At 43.8% G+C, this 23,342-nt stretch overlaps 1 protein-coding gene across 1 annotated transcript in view; it reads left to right on the top strand.

The window, feature by feature from the left end:
• The first annotated feature begins 19 nt into the window (after positions 1–19).
• Positions 20–23,342, top strand: part of LOC143298363 (cleavage stimulation factor subunit 3-like) — a 57,563-nt gene continuing 34,240 nt past the window's right edge. The window contains exons 1-3 of the mRNA XM_076611261.1: positions 20–176; positions 1,066–1,167; positions 8,902–8,997. Coding sequence (XP_076467376.1) covers positions 162–176; positions 1,066–1,167; positions 8,902–8,997 — 213 coding nt within the window. The 5' untranslated portion in view covers positions 20–161. The remainder of the gene's footprint in view (positions 177–1,065; positions 1,168–8,901; positions 8,998–23,342) is intronic.

Consider the following 23,342-nt stretch of genomic DNA (forward strand, 5'->3'; position numbering starts at 1 on the left):
ATCTCGCCTTCCTCGAGAGAAAGCGAAAAACGTTATGGCGTCTGGCGGAAGAAGGAACGCGGCCCGATTTCTGGCCGAAGTTTAAGGCTTTTTCTTGATTGTGATTTGTTTTCAGTGAAATACTAGTATACAGATCTTTGAATTGGAGAGGCACACAAAATATGGCTCAACCAGAGGTTTGTTGTTTTTAGAACGAGTGTATAACAATGAAAAAAAAAAAGAAAAAAAAAGTCTAACTCTTGCCCCCCTTCACGCTTGTCTCGTCAGGCAGGATTGAGAATATTACAGTCAATATAGATTATGATGTTTTATTTGCCTGAATATCTTTAGTGAGATGAAAATAATCAGTCAACATGCAGTCATTTAGCATACAGTGCACACAGAAGTATGTAAAATGAACGAAAGTGCAAAATAACTGTGAAATATGATTATGGAACTGAACTGTTGTTTTTCTTGGAGCTCTGAGTTTGCCATTACCAGTGTATTATTTGGTGTGCTACTTTTTAAATCATGTATTTTCACATATTTAGCACACATACCAGTACCAATAACATTATGTAAAAGCCAATGGGAGAGCACTAGGCTGGGTGTAAGTTCCAGAAAGTGATAATGAAGTAAGCCTAAAATTGCTCATATGGCATGAGAATAATTGAATATGACTTAAAGGTAAGGTTGCTTAAAAAGATGTTGAAAGAAGTTGCCAACATAGGTCCAGAAATTTCTAACCCTTTAATAGAAAATGATGTGTTTGTGATGTTCATCTCAAAATTGTGATCAAAGCCAGAATGGTGATGAAAATCTGTCTTGCTCAAACCTTATGAGCTTGTGTGTTGCATTATTTGTTACTATTTTAATACTAACCTTAAAAGTACTGCTTCTGCTTTTTGGAAAAAAGAAAAGAAAAGGATGATGATGTTGAATGCTAGTGATTTGAACAGTCATCATGGCCATTAATTAAAGGCTGCCTCCCCTCCCCCACCCCACAGCCTCTACAAACAAACTTTTTTTTTTAATGGACTGCACTATATCTGATAGGCGTCTCATTGTGTGTATTGTCATTTCCAGGACACGGGATACATTGCTGACAAGATAGTCAAAGCAGAGAAGCGGATCAAGGCTTCTCCCTATGACACAGAAGCATGGAGTGTCCTCATTCGAGATGCTCAGGTACTGGGACATACTCTGATATTGTGTATGTGGATTCATAACACTGATGAGAAATGTCACGAATATCTTGGCGGACATTTGTTCTTCCCTGAGTGCTGTTGTTTATATGTTGGCCTTTTATACAGTTGAAACATTTATTGATTTAGTTTATATTTTGGCTTATGTATTATTAAAAAAGCAAGTTGATTTTTGGCTCATGTGTATTAACAAAGTTAGTAATGACCCCATTTAAATTGTCTGTTTATGAACGCATGTGTTTGTATCCAAGTGATTTATGTGTATGTCTGGTAAATCACTAAATGTGAAGTGAATGTAAACTTATGAGATGACGACATGAATTACAATTTCTTGTCTGTCATCTTGCCTTTTAGTTACTTTGGGAATCATTCAGCATGTGATAGTTACTTTTGTTTTGAAGTATCTGAATGGAAAAGTTATGGAAAAGACTGGAATGTGTTAAACATAAAGTTTAATTAACTGTTGTAGTTTGATATTCTTATAAGAATGCATTTTATATAAGTTGTTTGGATATTTAACAACTAGTGGAAAGCAAATCCGATGTACTCTTGTAATTCAAGACTGCCCAACTGTGGGTTCACATTTCAGCACTTTTCATGTATACAGAAACATATGATGTAATGTATTCTTTTATTTTTTACTTTTTAGTCACAATGATAAGTCACAATTATTGGAGTGTTGGTCTAGTTGTAATAATCCACCTAGGAAGTGAGAGAATCTGAGCATACTGATTTGAATACCACAGTCACCAGTATTTTCTCTCCCTTCACTGGATCTTGAGTGGTGGTCTGGATGCTAGTCATTGGGATGAGACATTAATTTGGGTAAACTGATGTCCCATGTGCAGCATGCACTTAGAGTTTGTAAAAGAAACTATGGTAACATTATTAACAAAAGGGTCGTCCCTGCCAAAATTCTATAGAAGAATACACTTCGATAGGGAAACAAACAAAATTGCATGCAGAAAAAAAAAAACCCAAAAAAGGGTGGTGCTCTTAGTGTACCTGTGTAGAAATGTGCTCTCCCTGGAGAGAACAGCCTGAATTTCACACGAGAAATTTTGTGACAAAAGGGTAATACAGTGCACTACAATACAGTACAACACAATACAATTCTGAATATTTGACCCAACATACCTGTTTATATTTTATTTTTAGGGGGAAGAAAGGGGGTCTTAATTCTTATAATTGCAAGGAATCACATATGTACCATGAAGGCTTTGTCTATTTATTAATTTATTTTTGGATTATGAGATGATTTATCAGGTTGCTTTTTATTGTTATAAATATTTACTTGCATGTATTTCCTTTATAGATTTATATATTCTCCAGGTTTGTTTCCTTTCGTGTTTCATGAAAAGATAAACAAATGACATTAAGTTTGTATTATTGTCATTATGGATACTGTGCACTCTAAACTTCCTCATTCAGCATGCAGGTGACTATTTCACAACAGAAACCTCAATAATGATACACATGTATACTCTGTACACTCTTTCACACAAGCGCACGCATGCACACACAAAGTATGCATGTTTTCTAAAACAACACATGTTCATGCACCTATAGATGTAGATTTTTTTGCATATTCTGTCAACAGCTACAAGCATGGACATATGCACAGTATCCATTCACATTTAGATCTTATTTCTCACATTCATGTCATATTATTTGTGCTGACAGAAAACCAGGCATAAAGTATGATAAACAGATGCATACAGCGATACACTCCTGGTCCCATGTAATGATGTATATGCACACATATAATTGTATGCACATGTACCTTACATCCATGAATGCAGTTGTAAGGTGTTTGAAGTTGATGTCAGTTGTAATTGAGACAAAGTTGTTGGTTTGGTGTCATATACTGTACCATGTCAAACTGATGCAAACTAGGCCTATTGGTTTGCACTGCTTGGCCAAATTTTGCACTGTTAACAGTGAAAAGACACCCTGTCTTGCCCAGTCTGCTCTTAGCCAATCAAATGCCTCTAAAAGCTACAAGTGCTGAACCATTTCTTTGGCCAAGGCTCTCGATGCCATCTTGTCAGGTTTATGCTCTGTCTCGTCTAATGCTTTTTTTGGCTGTTAAGCGTGTTCATTTGGCCTTATTTTGTTGCATGTAGCTTGATTTTATTGTGTTCTTACCCTTTGTGTACTAGATTCGACTCTGACCCCTCGAATCTTACTTTTTCTCTACCTCTCAGTCGATCCTGTCTGTCCTTTCTCTTTTGGGCCTCGGAACTTTTGCTGGGTGCTTAAGCACGGTTACCACACCTCGTACGTCATTCCACGATGGCAGAACCATGCTGCTGGGATCGAGACTTGGCAAGACTCTCCCAGGCCTGGAGCTCATGGTTTTTCCCGATCGGGACTGTGGCGATGCATCTTTTGACGTGGATCGCGGAGGCGACGCTTGTCCCATTAAACCAGTCATTTAGGGGACCGGGGGGAAAGGGGTACGAGCATCACCTCCTGAGGTGTCCCAGCAGGAGGAATAAGGGGGATTGGCAAGTCCTCTCTTGGTGGTGGGGACTTGGGGTTAGGCATGAACTCAGTGGAGGCCGTACCCGGCTGTTACTCTGGCCCCAAGCTGAGACGGCCCGCAGGGGCTCCATTGCTATTTCCCCTCCTCCCTCCACTGCCGAGCCCCCCCATCCACCTTCATCTGTGTGGGAGAAAGGTTTGGTTTGGGTTAGGGGTGGGGGGACCTCTACTTCGCCCGCCCGGGCCAAGCCACCCCAGTCTCCCCACAGGAGGGGATTCGGGGTGCGTGACCACCTGCTTCGCAGGTCTTCCCGCTATCTGGCTGGTCTCCCCTGCTGGGGGAGGCCCGTGCCTATCAGGCGGATCCTGACCAGTGTAATTGACTTCTTGTTGGTCAGGTCGAGCTCCTCAGCCAATACTACTACTCAGTCCACAAATCGGGCCTCTGTCACCCCACAGGTGATCTCCACAGTCACAACGGCAGCCTTTCAGGACTGACGGCTGCCAAGTCGCCCCACTCAGCCCAGGGGAGCCTGCAGTCCCCCCCGCCCCCCAACCCTCGGTCCTACAGGGAGATGAGTGGGTGGGTGTCCCCTCACAGCACTTGTGGGTCCCTCTTGCATCCAGGGATGCCCACACTGAGAAGGTGCGGCACCTGCCATCCCAAGCGTGGTTGGACCTACAGTCCATGCACTCCCTGCCCTCTTTAGGCATCAAGGAGGTAACAGCTGCTGCCATGGTTCCCGCTCGGGATCGTCCCAGCTCGTCCCGCTGGGCTGACCACAGTTCACAGGACCCCCAGCAGGTACATCCACTTGGGATGGCACCCAGCCGGGGATGTTCTTGGAGCAAGAGTGGGAGCCTCTGTCTTCGGAGGAGGATGAACAAGCGGATGAGCACTCTTTGCCCCCATCCTAGGGTGACAGATTGAGCCCGCACCTCCCTAGGGATCAGCCTGAACCAAACTTGGAGTTAGCCAAATTCGAACTGACCCTCCCCAATCGGGTCATGCATGCTGAGTGGGTCCCTCAAGCTACATTCTCACCCTTGGCCCTCCTTAGGCAATGTGACTAACTCCAGAACCACCAGACAACTCAGAGTGCCAGAAATGGTGCAGGAATGGCTCAATAAAGCAGCCCGCACTGTCAGGGGTGCTGCTTTCATCCCTCCTCCAGGCAGGGAGTCTTTCTCTCCCGTGTGCCTTCCCCCCGGGCAAGTTCCTCAAAGACTCCTCCAAAGGCGGGGTGTGGTCCTTGTACACACAGGACCACCATGCCTACATGGAAGCGGAGCCCTCCGCTCAGGACAGGATGTTGGTCTCCCAGCACAGCACCTTCCCCGACTTCAGCTAATCTATCTTTTAAAATGTTAGCAGAGTGGGACAGATTGGCCTGCCACTGCCTCCTTGAGGTTTCCACGTTTTATACCTTTTTCAACACTTTCCTCCACAGGGCCAGTGAGCTGTGGGAACAGTGTCCAGTTGATCAGGACACGGGGTTGCCTTCCTCTGTCCCTCTGGGTCTCCTCACTGACCAGAGGTTAAACACTTTTGGCAATAGGGTAGCTTGTGGTCTCACAGCGGCCGCAGACACAGCTACTAGCCTTCACTTCAGTACTGTGCTGGCTCGGCATGTTGCCGTTCTGTACCTCTCCAACATTCCATTAGAGGAGAGGGCTGCCCTGCGGTCCATCCCGGCACAGCAGCGCTCCCTCTTCAGCCAGTATGCACCCCATTTCGTCAGCCACAGGGCAGAGACGAACAGGGAGGTGGCTTCATATTTAGCCGACACCTCCCAGGGGCATCAGGGTTTGCTGCCATTGAAGAGACAGGCCATCAAGGCCCCTCCATACGCCACGCCACCTAAGGCGAAGCAGCGTGCGCAGAATCAGCGGCAGAGGAATAAACCACCTCATGTCCATCCAAGCCGACCGGCCATGCCCAAAGTCAGAAGGCAGCACCCCCAATGACTGGGCCCTGATTCAGCACTGCCAGTCATCCAGCCCCTCCAAGTAGGAAACCGGTCCCGGCACGCACATCAGTGGTGCGCTCTGGGACTCCACGACTGGATTGTGTCGGCGCTAGGGTCTGGGTACATGCTGCCTTGGGTGGAGGACCGCCCTCCTCTAAGACCCACTCCCCATCCTTATGCGCCTAGCTCTGTGGAGCAGGAGAGTGTCTTAGACTTTGAGACAGAGATATCGCACCTACTCCTCATCGGGGCTATATCTCAACTCTCGGACCCAGGCCCCGGTTTTTACGGCAGGTTGTCCATGATTCCAAAGGTCTCGGGAGGGTGGAGACCAGTCTTGGACTCGTCTCCCCTCACAAATTCCTCCCCCAAATAAAAGTTGGACACATAAGCGCAGGTTCAAGAGACCATTCAACAGGGCAATTGGGCTACCTGTATCGATCTGAAAGATGCTTATTTTCATATCCTCATTCATCTGGCGTCCCGTCGGTACCTCAGGTTCGTTTGGAAGGACAAGGTATTTCAGTCCTCTGCCCTCCCATTTGGTCTGTCCCTAGCCCCTTTCCTGTTTACCAAGGTGGTGCGGGAATTGTGTCCATCGTCTCGTCGGAATCCATTTGCCTCTGTGTGTACCTGGACGACTGGCTTATTCTGGCCCAGTCGCAGGCCCTGTGTCAGAGGTATACGGCCAGACTTCTAGGCCTTTGCTCCCAACTGGGCTTCCTCCAGAACCAGGAGAAATGCGATCTGTCCCCAAGTCAGTCCTTCGACTTCTTAGGGATGAGATTCGACACACAGTCCATGATAGTCTCTCCGATGCCAGATCGCTGGGACCGACTGGCAGACCTCCTCGGCCACTTGCGCCATTCCTGTCGTGCAACAGCACGGACTCTCCTGGACATGATGGATTCCATGGCACACCACATCCCCCTGGACACAGTTCTCAGTCGCCCTCTTCAGAGGGCACCGAGGCTATGGTGGTCCCGGAGATCCCAACCATGGCATACCCAGATATGTCTGGGCGAGTGGTTCCTCAAGGTGACATCGGAGTGGCTAGCCACCCCTCTTCGGACACAAGGGGTGCCCATAGCCCCACCTACACTTCCAAGTGGCACTCTTCACAGACGCCTCCTCCCTGGGCTGGGGAGCCCACAAGGACTCACTCCATGCAGCAGGGACTTGATCCCCGGAGGAGTGCGTATGCCACATCAGTGTTCTGGAACTGGAGGCAGTTCGCAGGGCTCTCCTGCACCTCGCGGGGAGGCCACTGGTAAGACCATCCGCTTGTGCACAGACAACACGACGGTTGCATGTTATGTGAACAAAGGGGATGGGGGTGGGAGGGAGGGCGTATTCGCCAGACCTCTCCCTGCAGACCGAGGCTCTCCTCCATTGGTGCCACAGCAAGAGCATTGCTCTTTCAGCGAGACACATAGCAAGAAAAGTCAACATCTTGGCACATGTGCTCAGCAGGTCCAAGAACAGAGTGTCATCCACACAAGGTGGACCCTGGACAAGGACACCCTTCAGGGGGTGGGGGAGCAGTGGTTTTGGCCGATGGCAGCTGATTCTCATTGTGCTGAAATGGCCGGCTCAGCCCTGGTATCCGGACCTCCAGTCCCTGACACACGTTCCACCTCTGGAACTCGAAACTAAACCTCATATGCTGAGGCAGCCTCGTTCGGGGATCCCTCATTCCAATCCTCAGCTGCTCCACCAGCACGCGTGGCTACTGTGAGGTCAGAACTGTCAGCACCACCATTGAAGTCTTCAACCCCTCAGTCGGCCTCTGTGTCGGAGGTGCTTTCCGAGGGGTGCGCCTCCCCTGACCTCCTCTCCATAGTCTCCAAAGCAAGGAGGGCGGGGACTGAGGCTTTATATGCCTTTGGCTGGAAGAAATGGTTGCGGTGGTGTACGGCTCAGGACGTTCCCTCTGCTAACCCTGCGAGCATGCAGCTAGCCTACTTTCTGGCTTACTGCTCCTTGGTTCTCAACCTGTCTGCTAGTTCAGTGTGAGGGTACACGTCTGCCATCTGTACCACCATCAGTCAGTCAGGTGGTCCTTCCTTTGAAGCGGATTTCCTGCTTAGAGAGGTGGCTAGGGGTGCCTCTCTGAAGGAAGCTAGAAACCACAGGAGAGTGCCCCTGTGGGATTTATTTCTGGTGCTTGATTTCATCCGAAAGCAACCCTTCCAGCCTTTGGGTACAATTCCATTCAACTTGCTCACCCTCAAGATCACTTTCCTTCTATTGCTGGCCACGGGCCATCATAGAAGCGAGATTCATGGTCTTAGTGGAATGCCACAAGATCTGGCATTCCACATACATGGTTCCATCACCCGTTTTCCAGAGTTCCTGGCTAAGAACCAAGACCCGGAGGTCCCTTCCCCCTCTCTGAGGGTCAGACCTTTGATATTATTGCCCAAAACAATGAGGATAGGCATCTCTGCCTTGTTTAGTGCTTCAAATACTATTGGGATAGGTCTCGCTGCAGGTGTTCTTCTCAGAGATGTCTTCTCATCTCCCTCAATGAGAATTACAAGAAAGACATTGCTGCAGGTACAATTTCCTGCTGGGTTTCCCAAGTCATTCTTAGAGCCTACTTTCATGCTCACAGAGATATCAGCTGTCTTAATCCTAGAGCACATGAAGTGCGGGCCATAGCCACTTCGGCTGCTTTCCAGCACTCGGTTCCACTGCAGCATGTCTTGGAGGCAGCCTTCCGGTGGTCTGAGAATCCCTTCATCAACTTCTGCCTCAGGGATTTCCGTATGACCAAGGCTGACAGTTCCAAGGGGATTTCCTTTGTCGCAGCTGACACTGCCATCTAGGTTACAAGGACTCCCCATGCCAACCAGTAGGTGTTGCCCTCCTCCATTTGCTTTAAATTCTGCATCAGTTTGACATGGTACAGTATATGACACCAAAAGGAGGAGTTTGTATCATACTCCATGTTTGGTAATACATATACTTACCATGTCAAACTCGAATGCCCGCCCGTCCGTCCCCGTGTCTCTGCCGTGGTTCTCATAGGGCATTTTCTCGATGGCCACGGAATGATTCAGGGCTTGTAGCTTTTAGAGGTGTTTGATTGGCTAAGAGCGGTCCGGGCAAGATGGGGTGTCTTTTCACTGTTAGCTGCGCAAAATTTGGCCAAGCAGAGCAAACTGATAGGCCTAGTTTGCATCAGTTTGACATGGTAAGTATGTGTATCACCAAACATGGAGTATATAATACAAACTCCTCCTTTTGTTGGCTAGATGCGCAAGATCGAGGAGGGACGCACGCTGTTTGAACGACTTGTGGAGCAGTTTCCAAGTGCTGGGAAATACTGGAAACTCTATGTTGAACAAGAGGTCATTATTCCCCTTTTTGAGCTGGCCTTGTCCTCTCTCCTCCATCACCCTCACCAGCCTAGCTGGTGCAGAATTCACAGCAGCATTTTTCAAAGTCTTGCACTAAAGTCTATAACATCTTCACTGGCTGGAGCTAGTTGTAGCCATGTTTTAAAGCAAAGGAAGAATTTAATGATGGACTGATAACAAAAAGTCGTTGCTTGCGATGTATTTTTATTGACTGTTCCCTTGGAAGTTTTCCAGTTTTGAAGGTAAGAGGAGGGAGGAAAAGGCCTGATAGCTGTTTACATTGGCTTGGTAAGTTGGTTGTCTTATAAAAAAAAATTTGTTGAATTTTTTTGACACTTTATGATTATGTTTGAATCTAGTTAACAATGTGTTTGCATATTACTATTAGTATTATTGTGTTTTGTATTTATGTATGTATTTGCAATTTCATAAAAGAATTTCTGACACTTGTTGGTGTTGGCCTCATTTCTGAATCTCGGGGTGGGATGTGTTGTGTTGCTAGGTAGGAGTCTTCGGGGAAGGGGGTGTGTAAGCGTGTGTGGTTGTGATTTTGTGTATACATGGTGGGTGGATGTGTTTGTGAGTGTGCGTATGAATGTGGACATGGTTGTCAGTGTTTATGTATGTTTACACATTTGTGTGTTTATATAGATGTATGTGGACATGTTTGTAAGTTTGCATGTGGATAGATGTGGACATGTTTGTGAGCGTGTGTTGGTGGATGTATGTGGGCATCTTTTGTGAATGTCTGGATGGCTATGGGTATGTTTGTATGTGGACGGATGCAGACATATTCAGATGGGTTAGGCCATGTTAGTGTATGTGGATGGCTGTAGGCATTTGTGTGTCTGTAGATGGCTGTGGACATGTGAGTGTGTTGAGGACAGGCTAGTGTGGTTGTCAGATGTGGATGGCTGGCCAAGTTAGTGTATTATATGTAATATATGACTGAAGAGTGTGGCCATGTTAACGTAGGTGGTTGTGGACATGTTTGTGTGAATGTGGACAGATGTGGATCTGTGTGTGTGTGTGTGTGGATGGATGTGGCCATGTTAGTGTTTATGTGGATGGCTGTGGCCATGTTAATGTGGATGGCTAGTTAATGTGGATGGCTGTGGCCATGTTAATGTGTATGTGAATTGCTCTGGCCTTGTTCGCATGTATGTGGATGGTTGTGGCTATGTTAATGTGGGTGGCTGTGGCTGTGTTCATGTGTATGTGGATGGCTGTGGCCATGTTAACCCTTTCGCTGCCAGGAAAATAAGATTTAAGTGAAATCTGTTTGCCAGGGTTTTTTCCACAAAAAACTGGTATAAATTTTCAAAAAATTCAGTGCTCTTTGTTATTGGAGAAAGACCTATAAAAGTATATATTTTCTGAAAGGTAAATGAATAAAGAATACAAAACACATGATGTTTTCCCATTTTATATATTTTTAGTGACATGCTGTCATTTTGAAATCAGTGTTTTGTTTTTTGTCACATTTTCAACTTGTTCATTGCAAACACTAGTCAAGTAATATGCACTAACATATAATATTTTCTGGACAAATGGATAACTGCACACACAAAATCATGCTAGAACAACCACAGTAAAACAAAAGAGAAAAAAAAAAGAGATATTCAATGCATTGTGACTTCTCCAAGTGATAATATGGATGTGAGGCCACACCCCCACAGTCTCCACCCCCCTCTTCTTCACCCCTGTCATACGGTCACTTTATCCACTAATCTTCAGACCGCGCTGGGTGAGTGCCAAGAAAATCGCTCACACTGTGTCCTGCTAATAATTCGGTCACTTTCTGTTGTCTGCTACAGCTGTACAGCCGGCATTACTCACTGATAGTTGTATCTTGGCCACTCTCTTGATGGCTCCCTTTATTTTCTATCAAATTGTCCTATAAATGTTCATCACTGTCTTCTCCTTTGAATTTACGCTTCAATTCTTTCTAAGCATCAGCTAAAGAAAGCAATCTTGGTTGATTTAGTTCGCCATGATCGCATGTCTTGAGCGTGGCGTCAGTCCAACATTTTGTTGAGCGAGCGAGGTGAGGAGTCAGGCAAACACTGCAACAGTAACCCAGCCAAAACGTTCAAATAAAAGACTACCTCATGACGCAGATGGTGTTTCTAGCTATGAATAGAATCTAGAAAGATTCCCCAAGCTAAAGCTAACAGTATTTTTGTCAACGAACTGAATGCAAACCAGGGAAAAGTCAGAATATTTCGATGACGAGTTATCTCATTGTGGCAGCGAAGCGTACATGCTTGCGATGACGACTTACTGCGCCATGTAGGTAGCCTAGGGGTTGTGTATGGATGTGGACGTGTGTCTGGATGGTTGTGGATATGTTTTTAGATGATTATGGCTATGTTAGTGTGTATGTGGACATGTTTGTGTGTATGTGGATGGCTGTGGCCATGATAGTGTTTCTGTGGATGGCTGTGGACATACGAGTATGTGGACGGATGTGGACATGTTTGTGTATGTGGGCATGTTTGTATGTGGATGGATGTGGACATGTTTGAGTGTTAATGTGGACAGGAATTGACATATTTCTTATTTGTATGTGGTTGGCTGTGCAGTGTGGACATGCTAATTTGTACATGGATAGATGTGAACATGTTTGTGAGTGTGTGTTGATGGATGTAGATGTTTGTGTGTGGATGGATCATTGGATGTGAGCATGTTTGTGAGTGGGATGGATATAGATGTGTATGTATATGAGTGTGGATGTGTACTTGTGCATATGTCTGTATGCATGTGTATATATGAGTGTGTGTATGTGTGTGCTTTGGGACATATCTGTATGAGTGGTTGGGTGTGGGTCAAGGGGTAAGTGTATATTTGAGGGATTAGATAAATGTGTTGAGCATCATCAGTGAATGGGGTAAGGAAGAGCATGATGGTCATGTAATCCAGTACATCCTATAGCTATAGGATGGTAGAGGATGGTCAGGTAATAGTAAGGTCAGATATGGGTTAACACAGACCTCAGTGCCTCATAGAACTGCAGTGTTGGAACAAACCAGCAGTTGTCAGGTCGACATGGGAACAGGAGGGTGGGATGGAGAAGAGATTGTGCTGTTTGGTTTGAGTGAATCACTTCTTACATGATCACTGAGAATAGTGAGAAAAAAAAAAGAAGCCAGATCAGTGTAGTGTGTGGCTTGGCAGTGTTATTTGTTTTCATGTAGTTTAACTAACTGTGAAAACACAGTTGAGAAAAATAATTTGATTGAAACCCAAATGATATGGCACGGTCTCTTTGTTAACCAGCTTGTTACATTCACTATTGTTGAAATGTCCAAAGCATGAAGTATTTGTCAGGGGTGGGGCACAGGAGGGGGTGATTGGGTCAGATGGAAAGCAGTGTTTATTATTCATTGAATTGACCGATTTAGTTTCTCTCTCTCTCTCTCTCTCTCTCTCTCTCTTGAAGCAGACACACACATTTGAAGAAAAAAAAAACTTTAAAAAAATGTATTTAATAGTATTTTTTTAGTTTTTATGAATAGATATTGAATGAAACTGGAACACACACACACACACACACACACACACACAGACACACACACACACACGAGGGAGAAAGAAACCCAAAGTAAGCCAATGCAATCATATATCATTTCCAGTATCAAGGTGTGTAGGTCTGATAAGGCCTTTTGCCTGCTTGAAGTGGGGAAGAAAAGGAGAGTGTGGATTGCTTGTCAGTTCATCAGTCACAAAATATCCAGATGAGTTTTTAATTTAGAATTCTTTGAGTGCTTGTCAAGATAATTTTTAAAAGTATTCACTGTTCCTGCTGAGACATCTTGTGGCAGATTGTTCCATGCACTTGTTTCTCTGTTAGTAAAAAAAATTTTGCAAATCTGAAAGTTTTAACTGAACCTTTACAGTTTGTAGGAATAGTAAAACAAATTTGCAAATCTGAAAGTTTTAACTGAAACTTTACAGTTTGTAGGAATAGCCTCTTGTAACAGTGTTCACATTCAATGTAAACAAAGAATGTATCGTTCTACTCTCATATAATTCACGAGTCATTTTAGGAAAAACAAGTAAGCTATTTTATTCATGGATTAAGCTGTGATGTCACCCACTGCCAAGTTTTAAACTGAAAAACAGCAATTTGAGGTTTGGCACAATACAGTGTGTGTCTTTGAATTCAAATTAGTTCATTTTAACAGATTTGTCTGCTTTAATCAACATGAGAATTTTCTTTGGGCTTATTAATATGCTCGTCAACAAATTACAAAATAAAATGAAAAAAAAACAGATGAGTAATTGCCACACCCTTCCTTGATCACCATGCACACCTCAATAATAATGTAAAAGGAAAATGTACTGGTGAGAAAATAAAACATTTTAAGACGCAGTTGAAATAAATGAAAATCCAGTAACCCTTTCTTGATTACCGTGTACGTTTCAGTCATCATGTAAAGAAAGGAACATTTTAAGGTGCAAATGAAAAATAAATGATTAAGTTTTACACTTACACCCTCCTCTAACTACTTCACAGCCATCAATCATCATGTCAAAGGAAACAATGAGGTAAGACAGAACTTTTCAAGAGATGACATCACAACTGAAATATTGAACTCAACAACTAAGATTACATAATGGAACAACCCCAATCCACCAGTTTGCAGATGTCACACACTCGTGCATGTTTGTATGATATAGGTGTACACACACACACACACACACACACACACACACAGTATCTGCCCTCTCTCCCATTTATGCATGTAAGAACACTGATATGCGCACACACAGATAAACATGCCCACACACCTGCAGAGAAATATCTCCTGCCCTCTCCCTATACTGGCTATTGGCTAGCATTACTGTCCTTTCATGTCTCTATGAATTATAAGCAGGTGTGGGGTTTGGCACAATAGTGTGAGCCATTTTATTATTTAAATGCAGTTTGTTTCCAGGACTTTGTGTGGTATTAATATTATGATTTAAATGCAGGCGTGAGATTTGGCACTTTACATTATGTCAGTATGTGCCATTATCAGTGCAGGTGTGAAGATAGGCAGAGGTGAGTGTGTTAAGTCATAAGACTTGGATGACAGTGCATAGCCATTTTTATTGGTTTGCATTTATGTTTCTTGATGGGTTACAAATGGCAGGCTGTGGTGCATGCATATTTCTGTCTTCTGACCGTGTATGATGTGTGTGCATATGCAGATGCATTGTAAACAATGACACTAACACATACACACTCAAAGACACATGCACACAGTGTTCCATGTTTCAAAAAGTGTTTTGTTCTGGATACTGTAGTCAGTACCAACATTGAAAACCACAGCTACTATCTCAGTAATAACTGATTAAATGATATTACAGATTTGCAGATCTTCAGTGTGTGTATCACAATGGGCTCTGTGCATACATTGTGTGTGTGAGCACATGCGTGGCTCTTTTAATTGTTTTAAAAGTCTTTGTAAGTGTGCATTCATATGTGTGGTGCAGTTTGTACTACTATCTTAACAAACTCGACATACAATCCCAAATAAAACCGTAATTTTGCCAAATAACCGCGTTCGTCTGTTGTCAGTTTCTTGTTGTTTTTTTTGCCGTTCTCTTTTGGTGATTTGGTGTTGGGGACTGGTGATGTGGACTACTCAGTACTGTCCTGGCAAGGTGCCTGGTGAGGTGGAGAGCATGGTTAGTTTGGGCCATATTGCTACAAGAATTTTATTTTTATAACCCTGAATCATCTGGAAGATATATATATATACAAACACAAGATGGAAGGTAGATATATATTACAAACACAAGACAAACTTAAGTTTACTGGGTGGAGCCGCTGTGTGTAAATGTTGTAATGGGGGTGGATGTATAATCTGCCATCAGATGAAGTGTGGGGGTGAGGAGGGTGGATGTACAATGTGTCATCAGATGAAGTGTGGGGGTGAGAGGGGTGGATGTACAATCTGTCGTCAGATGAATTGTGGGGGTGGATGTACAATCTTGTCAGATGAAGCGTGGAGGTGAGTGGGGTGGATATACAAATTGTCATCAAATAAAGTGGGGGTGAAGGGTGTGGATGTACAATCTGTCATCAGATGAAGTGGGGGTGAAGGGTGTGGATGTACAATCTATCATTAAAAGAAGTGTGGGGGTGGATGTACAATCTGTCATCAGATGAAGTGGGGTGGGGTGGATGTACAATCTGTTATCAGATGAAGTGTGCGGGGGGTGGATGTACAATCTTGGCAGATGAAGCGTGGGGGTGAGGGGAGTGGATGTACAATCTATCATCAGATGAAGTGTGGGGGTGAGGGGGGTGGATGTACAATCTGTCATCAAATGAAGTGGGGTGAGAGGGGTGGATGTACAACCTGTCATTAGATGAAGTGTGGGGTTGAGGGGGGTGGATGTACAACCTGTCATTAGATGAAGTGTTGGGGTGAGGGGGGTGGATGTACAATCTGTCATCAGATGAAGTGTGGGGGTGAGAGGGGTGGATGTACAATCTGTCATCAGATGAAGTGTGGGGGTGAGAGGGGTGGATGTATAATCTGTCATCAGATGAAGTATGGGGATTAGGGAGGTAGATATATAATCTGCATCAGATGAAGTGTGGGGGTGAGAGGGGTGGATGTACAATCTGTCATCAGATGAAGTGTGGGGGTGAGAGGGGTGGATGTACAATCTGTCATCAGATGAAGTGTGGGGGTGAGAGGGGTGGATGTACAATCTGTCATCAGATGAAGTGTGGGGGTGAGAGGGGTGGATGTATAATCTGTCATCAGATGAAGTATGGGGATTAGGGAGGTAGATATATAATCTGCATCAGATGAAGTGTGGGGTTGAGGGTGGTGGATGTACAATCTGTCACCAGATGATCTGTGGGGGTGAGGGGGGTGGCTGTACAATCTGTCATCAGATGAAGTGAGGGGGGTGGATATACAATCTGTCATTAGATGAAGTTTAGGGGTGAGGGGGGTGGATATACAATCTGTTTTAGTGTCTCAAGGAAACATCACTGCGTTCAGACAATATACGCTACACCACATCTGCTAAAGGGATGTCTGACTAGCAGCATGATGCTTAATCAGGTTGTAGGGAGAAATGATAGATAAATAGAATAAATGAAGAATAGAATGATAAAAAGTTAGTACATTAAATGTGCAAGGAAAGGTAAATAAAAGTAAAAGGCGAAAGATTGAAATATAAGTTTTAGGGAAATGGTCATGCTTAGTGAACCCACATCGTGTGCATCCATGCATGTGCACACACTGACCAATGTGTGAAAATGCACACTCACAAACATGCATATACACAAACATGCATGCGCGCACGCACACACACACACACACACACACACACACACACATGCAATAATTTGCAGTCTCACAGACCGGAAGCCCCAACTGTCTGACAAACCAATGTACACAGGTCCCACACCACTCATAATACATAAAAGCACATGGGTCCCAACATTCAAACACACCCATACACACACACACACACACACACACACTTCCCCATCTCCCACATTACACACACACATGCACACTCACATTCCTGTGTTTGGTAACACACACACACATACAAACACACACACACAGAGGGATCTCATAAGCATGCACATGCACTCGCACGTGCACACACACACACACTCTACCACAGATTTGCCACAAGATATGTGATGCCATGAACGAGGTCCAGTGTGTTGCTCAGTATGTTACTACTACGCATTTGGGGGGCTAAGAGAGACCCTTTTCCATTTTGAAGAAAAATGTTTACATTTTTGGTTTGTAAACTATGCCAGTATTCGTTTGTTTAGCGAAGGATTGCTGTTGTTTAGCGAAGGATTGCTGTCTACCTTACATGTAACTTATTGTAAGACTTACGGCTGCTCCAATTCTCTGTGATTCTTTCTGTGAAGGGATCAGTGGTGTGATGGCCTTGTACCTGGTTTTTTAGTTACTCTTACTTTTGTTGGGATTTTAGATTTTCCCATATGTAGACTGCTTGTTAGGCTACCAGCATCATTTCCCTTTACAACTGCGTGTCCAGGGCAGTACACCCATGTAAGCTTTTGCATCTTGACAGTTGAACCTCCTACAAAAAATTGAAAGTGAAATGGGGAGCTCAATGGCATGAGGCAATGCACAATTCTATAGTCTACGATAAGATGAAGCGTGGGGGTGAGGGGAGTTGATATACAATCTGTTGTCGTCAGATGTGTGGGGGTGAGGGGGGTGGATGTATAATCTGTCATCAGATGAAGTGTGGGGGTGAGGGGTTGGATGTACAATCTGTTACAGTTTAAGTTTTTGTGTCTCAAGAAAACATCACTGTGTTCAGACAAGTACATATACGCTACACCACATCCACTTAACAGATGTCTGGCTAGCAGTGTAACCTAATGCGTTTAATCAGGTTGTGAAGAGAAGTAAATAGATAGAATAAATTTAAGTGAAGAAAAAGATGATAATAAAAGGTTAGTACATTAGATTAAAATAATTTAATATAGTGCTGGGAAAGATAAGTAGAAGGCAAAAGATTTGAATATAAGCATGATGGAAAAATTGTTATGCTGAGTGAACCCATACCGTGTGCATCTATGCACGTGCACACACCAACCCAAGTGTGAAAATGTACACTCACAAAAATGCATTACGCACACACACACACACACACACACACACACACAAATATGCAACAATTTGCAGTCTCACAGACTCGAAGGCCCAACTCTCAGACAAACCAATGTACAGAGGTCCAACACGACATAAAAGCACAAGAGTCCCAACATATGAATAGATAGACACACCCATACATGTACACACACACATGCGCACACACATTCCCCATTTCCTGCATTACACACACACACATGCATGCACACAAACATTCCTGTATTCGGCAGCTCCCACAACACAGACACACACACACACACAGGGATCTCATGACACATACCGATATGTATGCACACACACAGAGATTTGCTGCAAGACGGGAGAAAAATGATATCTGATGCCATGAATGAGGTCCAGTGTGTTGCTCAGAATGTTACTACTATGCATTTTGGGGGGCTGAGAGAGACCCTTTTCCATTTTGAAGAATATGCTTAATTGTTGGTTTGAAAATAATGCCAGTATACTTTGATACATGATGGATCACAGTCTACCGTACATGTTAGACTTATCAGAATCAGAAAAAAATTTATTAGTAGAGGAATTAAGTGTGGAGAAATCTGTGATACATATAGATTTAAAGCAAATTTATAAAATTTGGCATGCAACGTACATAACAAAATCACTCTCCACAAAGTCATAGTAAAACAAGTCACAGACACACACACACACACAGAAAGGGCGCTTTCCACCCTTTTTATATACATCATTGCACAAGGCATCAAACAAATATGGTAGTGAAATCAATATAAATTAATACTAACCTGTAAAACACACGACTAATTTTAAACAAGCACGGAATAGGAGCATCAATTACAGACATAAAAACATCAGTTACACCAGTAAAGTTAAAATCCTTAGAATAAAATAAATATCTCAGCTAAAATTCAAATTCAGAAAAATAAAATAAACATCTTTATAGTGTAGACAGCTGTGCTTCTATTATATAAAAAGAAAATTCTCTCTCTCTCTCAGCATCATTTCCCTTAACAACTGCATGTCCAGTGTATTCATGTAAGCTTTTGCATCTTGACAGTTGAACCTCCTACAAAAAAATGAAAGTGAAATGGGGAGCCTAGAGTGGCCTGAGGCAATGCACAATTCTGTCATAGGATGAAGTGTGGGAGTGAAGGGGGTGGATGAGCAATCTGTCATCAGATGAAGTGTGGGGGTGAGGGGGGTGGATGAGCAATCTGTCATCAGATGAAGTGTGGGGTGAGAGGGGTGGATGAGCAATCTATCACCAAATGAGGTGTGGGGGTGAGGGGGGTGGATGAGCAATCTATCACCAGATGAGGTGTGGGGGTGAGGGGGGTGGATGAGCAATCTGTCACCAGATGAGGTGTGGGGGTGAGGGGGGTGGATGAGCAATCTATCACCAGATGAAGTGTGGGGTGAGAGGGGTGGATGAGCAATCTATCACCAAATGAGGTGTGGGGGTGAGGGGGGTGGATGAGCAATCTATCACCAGATGAGGTGTGGGGGTGAGGGGGGTGGATGAGCAATCTGTCACCAGATGAGGTGTGGGGGTGAGGGGGGTGGATGAGCAATCTGTCACCAGATGAGGTGTGGGGGTGAGGGGGGTGGATGAGCAATCACCAGATGAGGTGTGGGGGTGAGGGGGGTGGATGAGCAATCTATCACCAGAGGAGGTGTGGGGGTGAGAGGGGTGGATGAGCAGTCTGTCACCAGATGAGGTGAGGGGGGTGGATGTACAATCTGTCATCAGATGATGTGTGGTGGTGAGAGGGGTGGATGTACAATCTGTCATCAGGTGAAGTGTGGGGATGAGAGGGGTGGATGTACAATCTCATCAGATGAATGTGTGTGTGTATGTGGGGGAGGGGGGGGGGGTGAGGGGGGTGGATGTACAATCTGTCATCAGATGAAGTGTGGGGGTGAGGGGGGTGGATGTACAATCTGTCATCAGATGAATGTGGGTGGGGGGTGGGGAGGGGGGGTGGATGTACAATCTGTCATCAGATGAAGTGTGGGGTTGGATGTATAATCTGTCATCAGATGAAGTGTGGGGGTGGATGTACAATCTGTCATCAGATGAAGTGTGGGGGTGAGGATGGTGGATGTACAATCTGTCATCAGATGAAGTGTGGGGGTGGATGTACAATCTGTCATCAGATGAAGTGTGGGGGTGAGGGGGGTGGATGTACAATCTGTCATCAAATGAAGTGTGGGGGTGAGGGGGGTGCATGTACAATCTGTTATCAGATGAAGTGTGGGGGTGAGGGGGTGGATGTACAATCTGTCGTCAGATGAAGTGTGTGGGTGACGGGTGTAGATGTACAATCTCTTGAATGTAGTCTGATGAAGTGTTGGGGTAAGTGGTGGATGGCTATTGCAGTCATCTTGTCTCGTGATTGGTTATGCTTGATATATGTTGGCCTTATGCTTCAGACATAATTAATCCAGGATATCCAACCATTGCACTGTAAGATTAAATATATATATATATATATATTAAGGAAATTATTCTTTTTCCTTAGCTCTGTGAAGAAAAAGCTGCACAGAAATAGCAAAAGAAAACTTGATGAATACATAATTAAATGAACAGCTCACGAAACCCAGACAAGGCACACATACCAGGAGGAAAAAACATGTTCTCTTCGCTTTGTGTGTGTGTGTGTGAACACTTAACCCACCATACTTAATATTGCTGACAAATGATTGACAAGCTCTTTTCTCTGCTTCCTGCTTCCACATCATTACTTTTATGGATAGAGTTTCTCAAGGTAGCATGGTATCTGTTTCCACACTATGTTTCTCCCCAAGAAAATAATTTGAAGCTTCTCCCTCCGCCCCAACTTTTTGACTCACTTGTGTAAACAAAGTGAGTCTATGTTTTAACCCGGTGTTCGGTTGTGTGTGTGTGTGTGTGTGTGTGTGTGTGTGTGGTAAACTTTAACATTGACATTTTCTCTGCAAGTACTTTGTCAGTTGACACCAAATTAGGCATAAAAATAGGAAAAATTCAGTTCTTTCCAGTCATCTTGTTTAAAACAATATTGCACCTCTGGGAAGGGCACAAAAAAAAAAGAAAATGAAGCCTAATTATTTGCAAACTGCATTTACTGTTATATTTATATTTTTTGTATTCTCTAAACTTGGCACTTTGATCAGATATTCTGACCCAACAACAAGAGCAGTCATTATTATCATTTTTTGTTCAAACAGGAACTTCTTTTGCTAAGCATGGAAGTTTTATTAATTTTGCAAACGTTTGGTGCAGATAGTAAAAAAGGGAAATTACTCTGTAATTAATGCTAGGGGACTTAATTTGCTTTAAACTGATCTTTCTCATCTTAAACATTACATTTTGAAATTATACTCAATACATAAAAAGCTTGGATTTTTTTTTTTTTTTTTAAGTGTATCACAAGTGAGTCTTGAAGGCCTTGCCTCTCTTGTTTAGATTGTGTTTGAACACTTGTTTAGTTTTCCTACAAAAAAACCCAAAACATTCTGTATTTTGAGTCAGCTTCTAAAGCATACAAACTTGGGACATGTTTTGGAACGCTGCCAATTTGAAGTTGCTTCAACTTCAAGTGGCAAATATTAACTGAGTACATGCCTGTCTGTACCAGTACAACCAGCATGTCTACCTGTGGCATCACATACTGCACCACTTACCATGTTCGGTGGTGCAAACCCAATGGGAAGTATGAAGGAATCCCTCTTTTACATGGTTTTGTTAATTATGTCTGTTGGGTAAATTGAATTTGAATTATTTTACACAGACCTGACAAAGAAAACAGACAGCTGCTGCAGAAACAGCCGTTGTCATACTCAGTCCAGTGAATTTGCCAGCATGAAAATTCAAATCAGCAATTGTGCATGCCATATAAACAGTAGACAAAGTAGGTAGAAGATCTGAGACATGGCAAGCGGTAGCTAAAAACACTCCACAAACCCATCACAAAGTGTAAAAGTAATGTTTTTTTCTGATTGACACCACAGTATAGTAATGTTTCCTCTAGCATGTTGTCGTCCAGCAAGCAGTGACGAGAGTCAAGTAGGTATCCAAAGAAACTCAACTTGAACATAATTCTGGACAAAGAAAGTGGTATAATGATGATCATATTATAATAATGATAATAATGGTAATATATTGATAATGATAATAATTATTAAAAACTAACGACAAAAACAGGAAAACATGGCAGTGGGTTTAGACGAGGAAGAGGAGTATGACGAAGTAGTGGTGTAAGGTGGTCAGGGAGGATGGAAACCAGTATTAGTTTTGTACCCCTCTCCCCACTTGGGTTAACCCTCTGATTTAAAGCGTGTGTCAGCTGCACCACAAAAGTGTCCACATTCCCTAATTTCCCCTGATTAATATATGTGTGCATTAAATAGGAAAGAAAGCCATTAAGTTCTACTTAATTTTGTTTTATTTATCATTCTTTAGTTCAGTTGGGTGGTTGAATATATATATTGTGTTTGTGTGCTCCCCAGAATACAACAGCATTGATACGACCTCATCTACTGACCATTATGTAAGAGATTGATTGCATTTCTAGGCCACATTATTTGATGACCTGATGCTGATCATGTTGCAATTGACAGCAGTGGATTGTGGTGACCAGATATTTGTGACTTTGTGTCATTGCAGGCAGAAGTGGTTTAAAAATGGTGAATGTGCTGTTGTTGAGACATTGACAGAATTGTCAATAAAATGATGTGGAAATTGCTTTCATCTCCGTTATCGTTTCTTTCCTGGACTTGTGTGCACTTGTCTCCCCTTCCTTCTCCATTTTGTTCTCTTTCCTTTCTCCTGACCTCTCTGGCTTTTTTCTTGTTGTTTTTGTTTGTTTTGTTTTGTTCGTTTGTTTTTCTCTCTGATTGGCTTCAGCTCTCTTGTCTTTTCAGTGTTGGCCTGTGTCAGTATGTGTTCTGTATTTGTGTCTGTATCTGTTACAGTGTAACCCCCTTACCTTTCTCTTTCACTCTCTGTTATCATCTTTGCCAGTTGTTACCTCTTTCTCTCCCCAACCCTTCTCCCTGTCTTCTGCTTTCTTCACAGCATCTGTCCTGTGTCAGTGCTGGTGTCTGTTCTGTGTCAGTACTGGTGATTGTTTTATCAGTGCTGGTTTCTGTCCTGTGTCAGTGCTGGTGTCTGTTCTGTGTCAGTACTGGTGATTGTTTTATCAGTGCTGGTTTCTGTCCTGTTTCAGTGCTGGTGTCTGTTCTGTGTCAGTACTGGTGATTGTTTTATCAGTGCTGGTTTCTGTCCTGTCTCTTTGTCAGTGCTGGTGTCTGTTCTGTGTGCATAGTGTTGTCAGTGCTGGTGTCTGTTCTGTGTCCATAGTGTTGTCAGTGCTGGTGTCTGTCCTGTCTCTTTGTCAGTGCTGGTGTCTGTTCTGTGTCCATAGTGTTGTCAGTGCTGGTGTCTGTTCTGTGTCCATGGTTGTGTCAATGCTGTTGTCTGTCCTGTGTCAGTGCTGTTGTCTGTTCTGTGTCCATGGCTGTGTTAATGCTGGTGTCCTGTGTCAGTGCTGGTGTCTGTCCCTTGTCAGTGCTGGTGTCTTTCTGTGTCAGTGCTGGTGTCTGTTCTGTCAGTGCTGGTGTCTGTTCTGTCTGTGCTGGTGTCTGTTCTGTGTTTGTCCTGTGTCAGTGCTGGTGTCTGTTCTGTGTCCATGGTTGTATCAATGCTGGTGTCTG

Source organism: Babylonia areolata, chromosome 23 (genome assembly GCF_041734735.1).
Source record: "Babylonia areolata isolate BAREFJ2019XMU chromosome 23, ASM4173473v1, whole genome shotgun sequence".
Taxonomy (NCBI): Eukaryota; Metazoa; Mollusca; class Gastropoda; order Neogastropoda; family Buccinidae; genus Babylonia; species Babylonia areolata.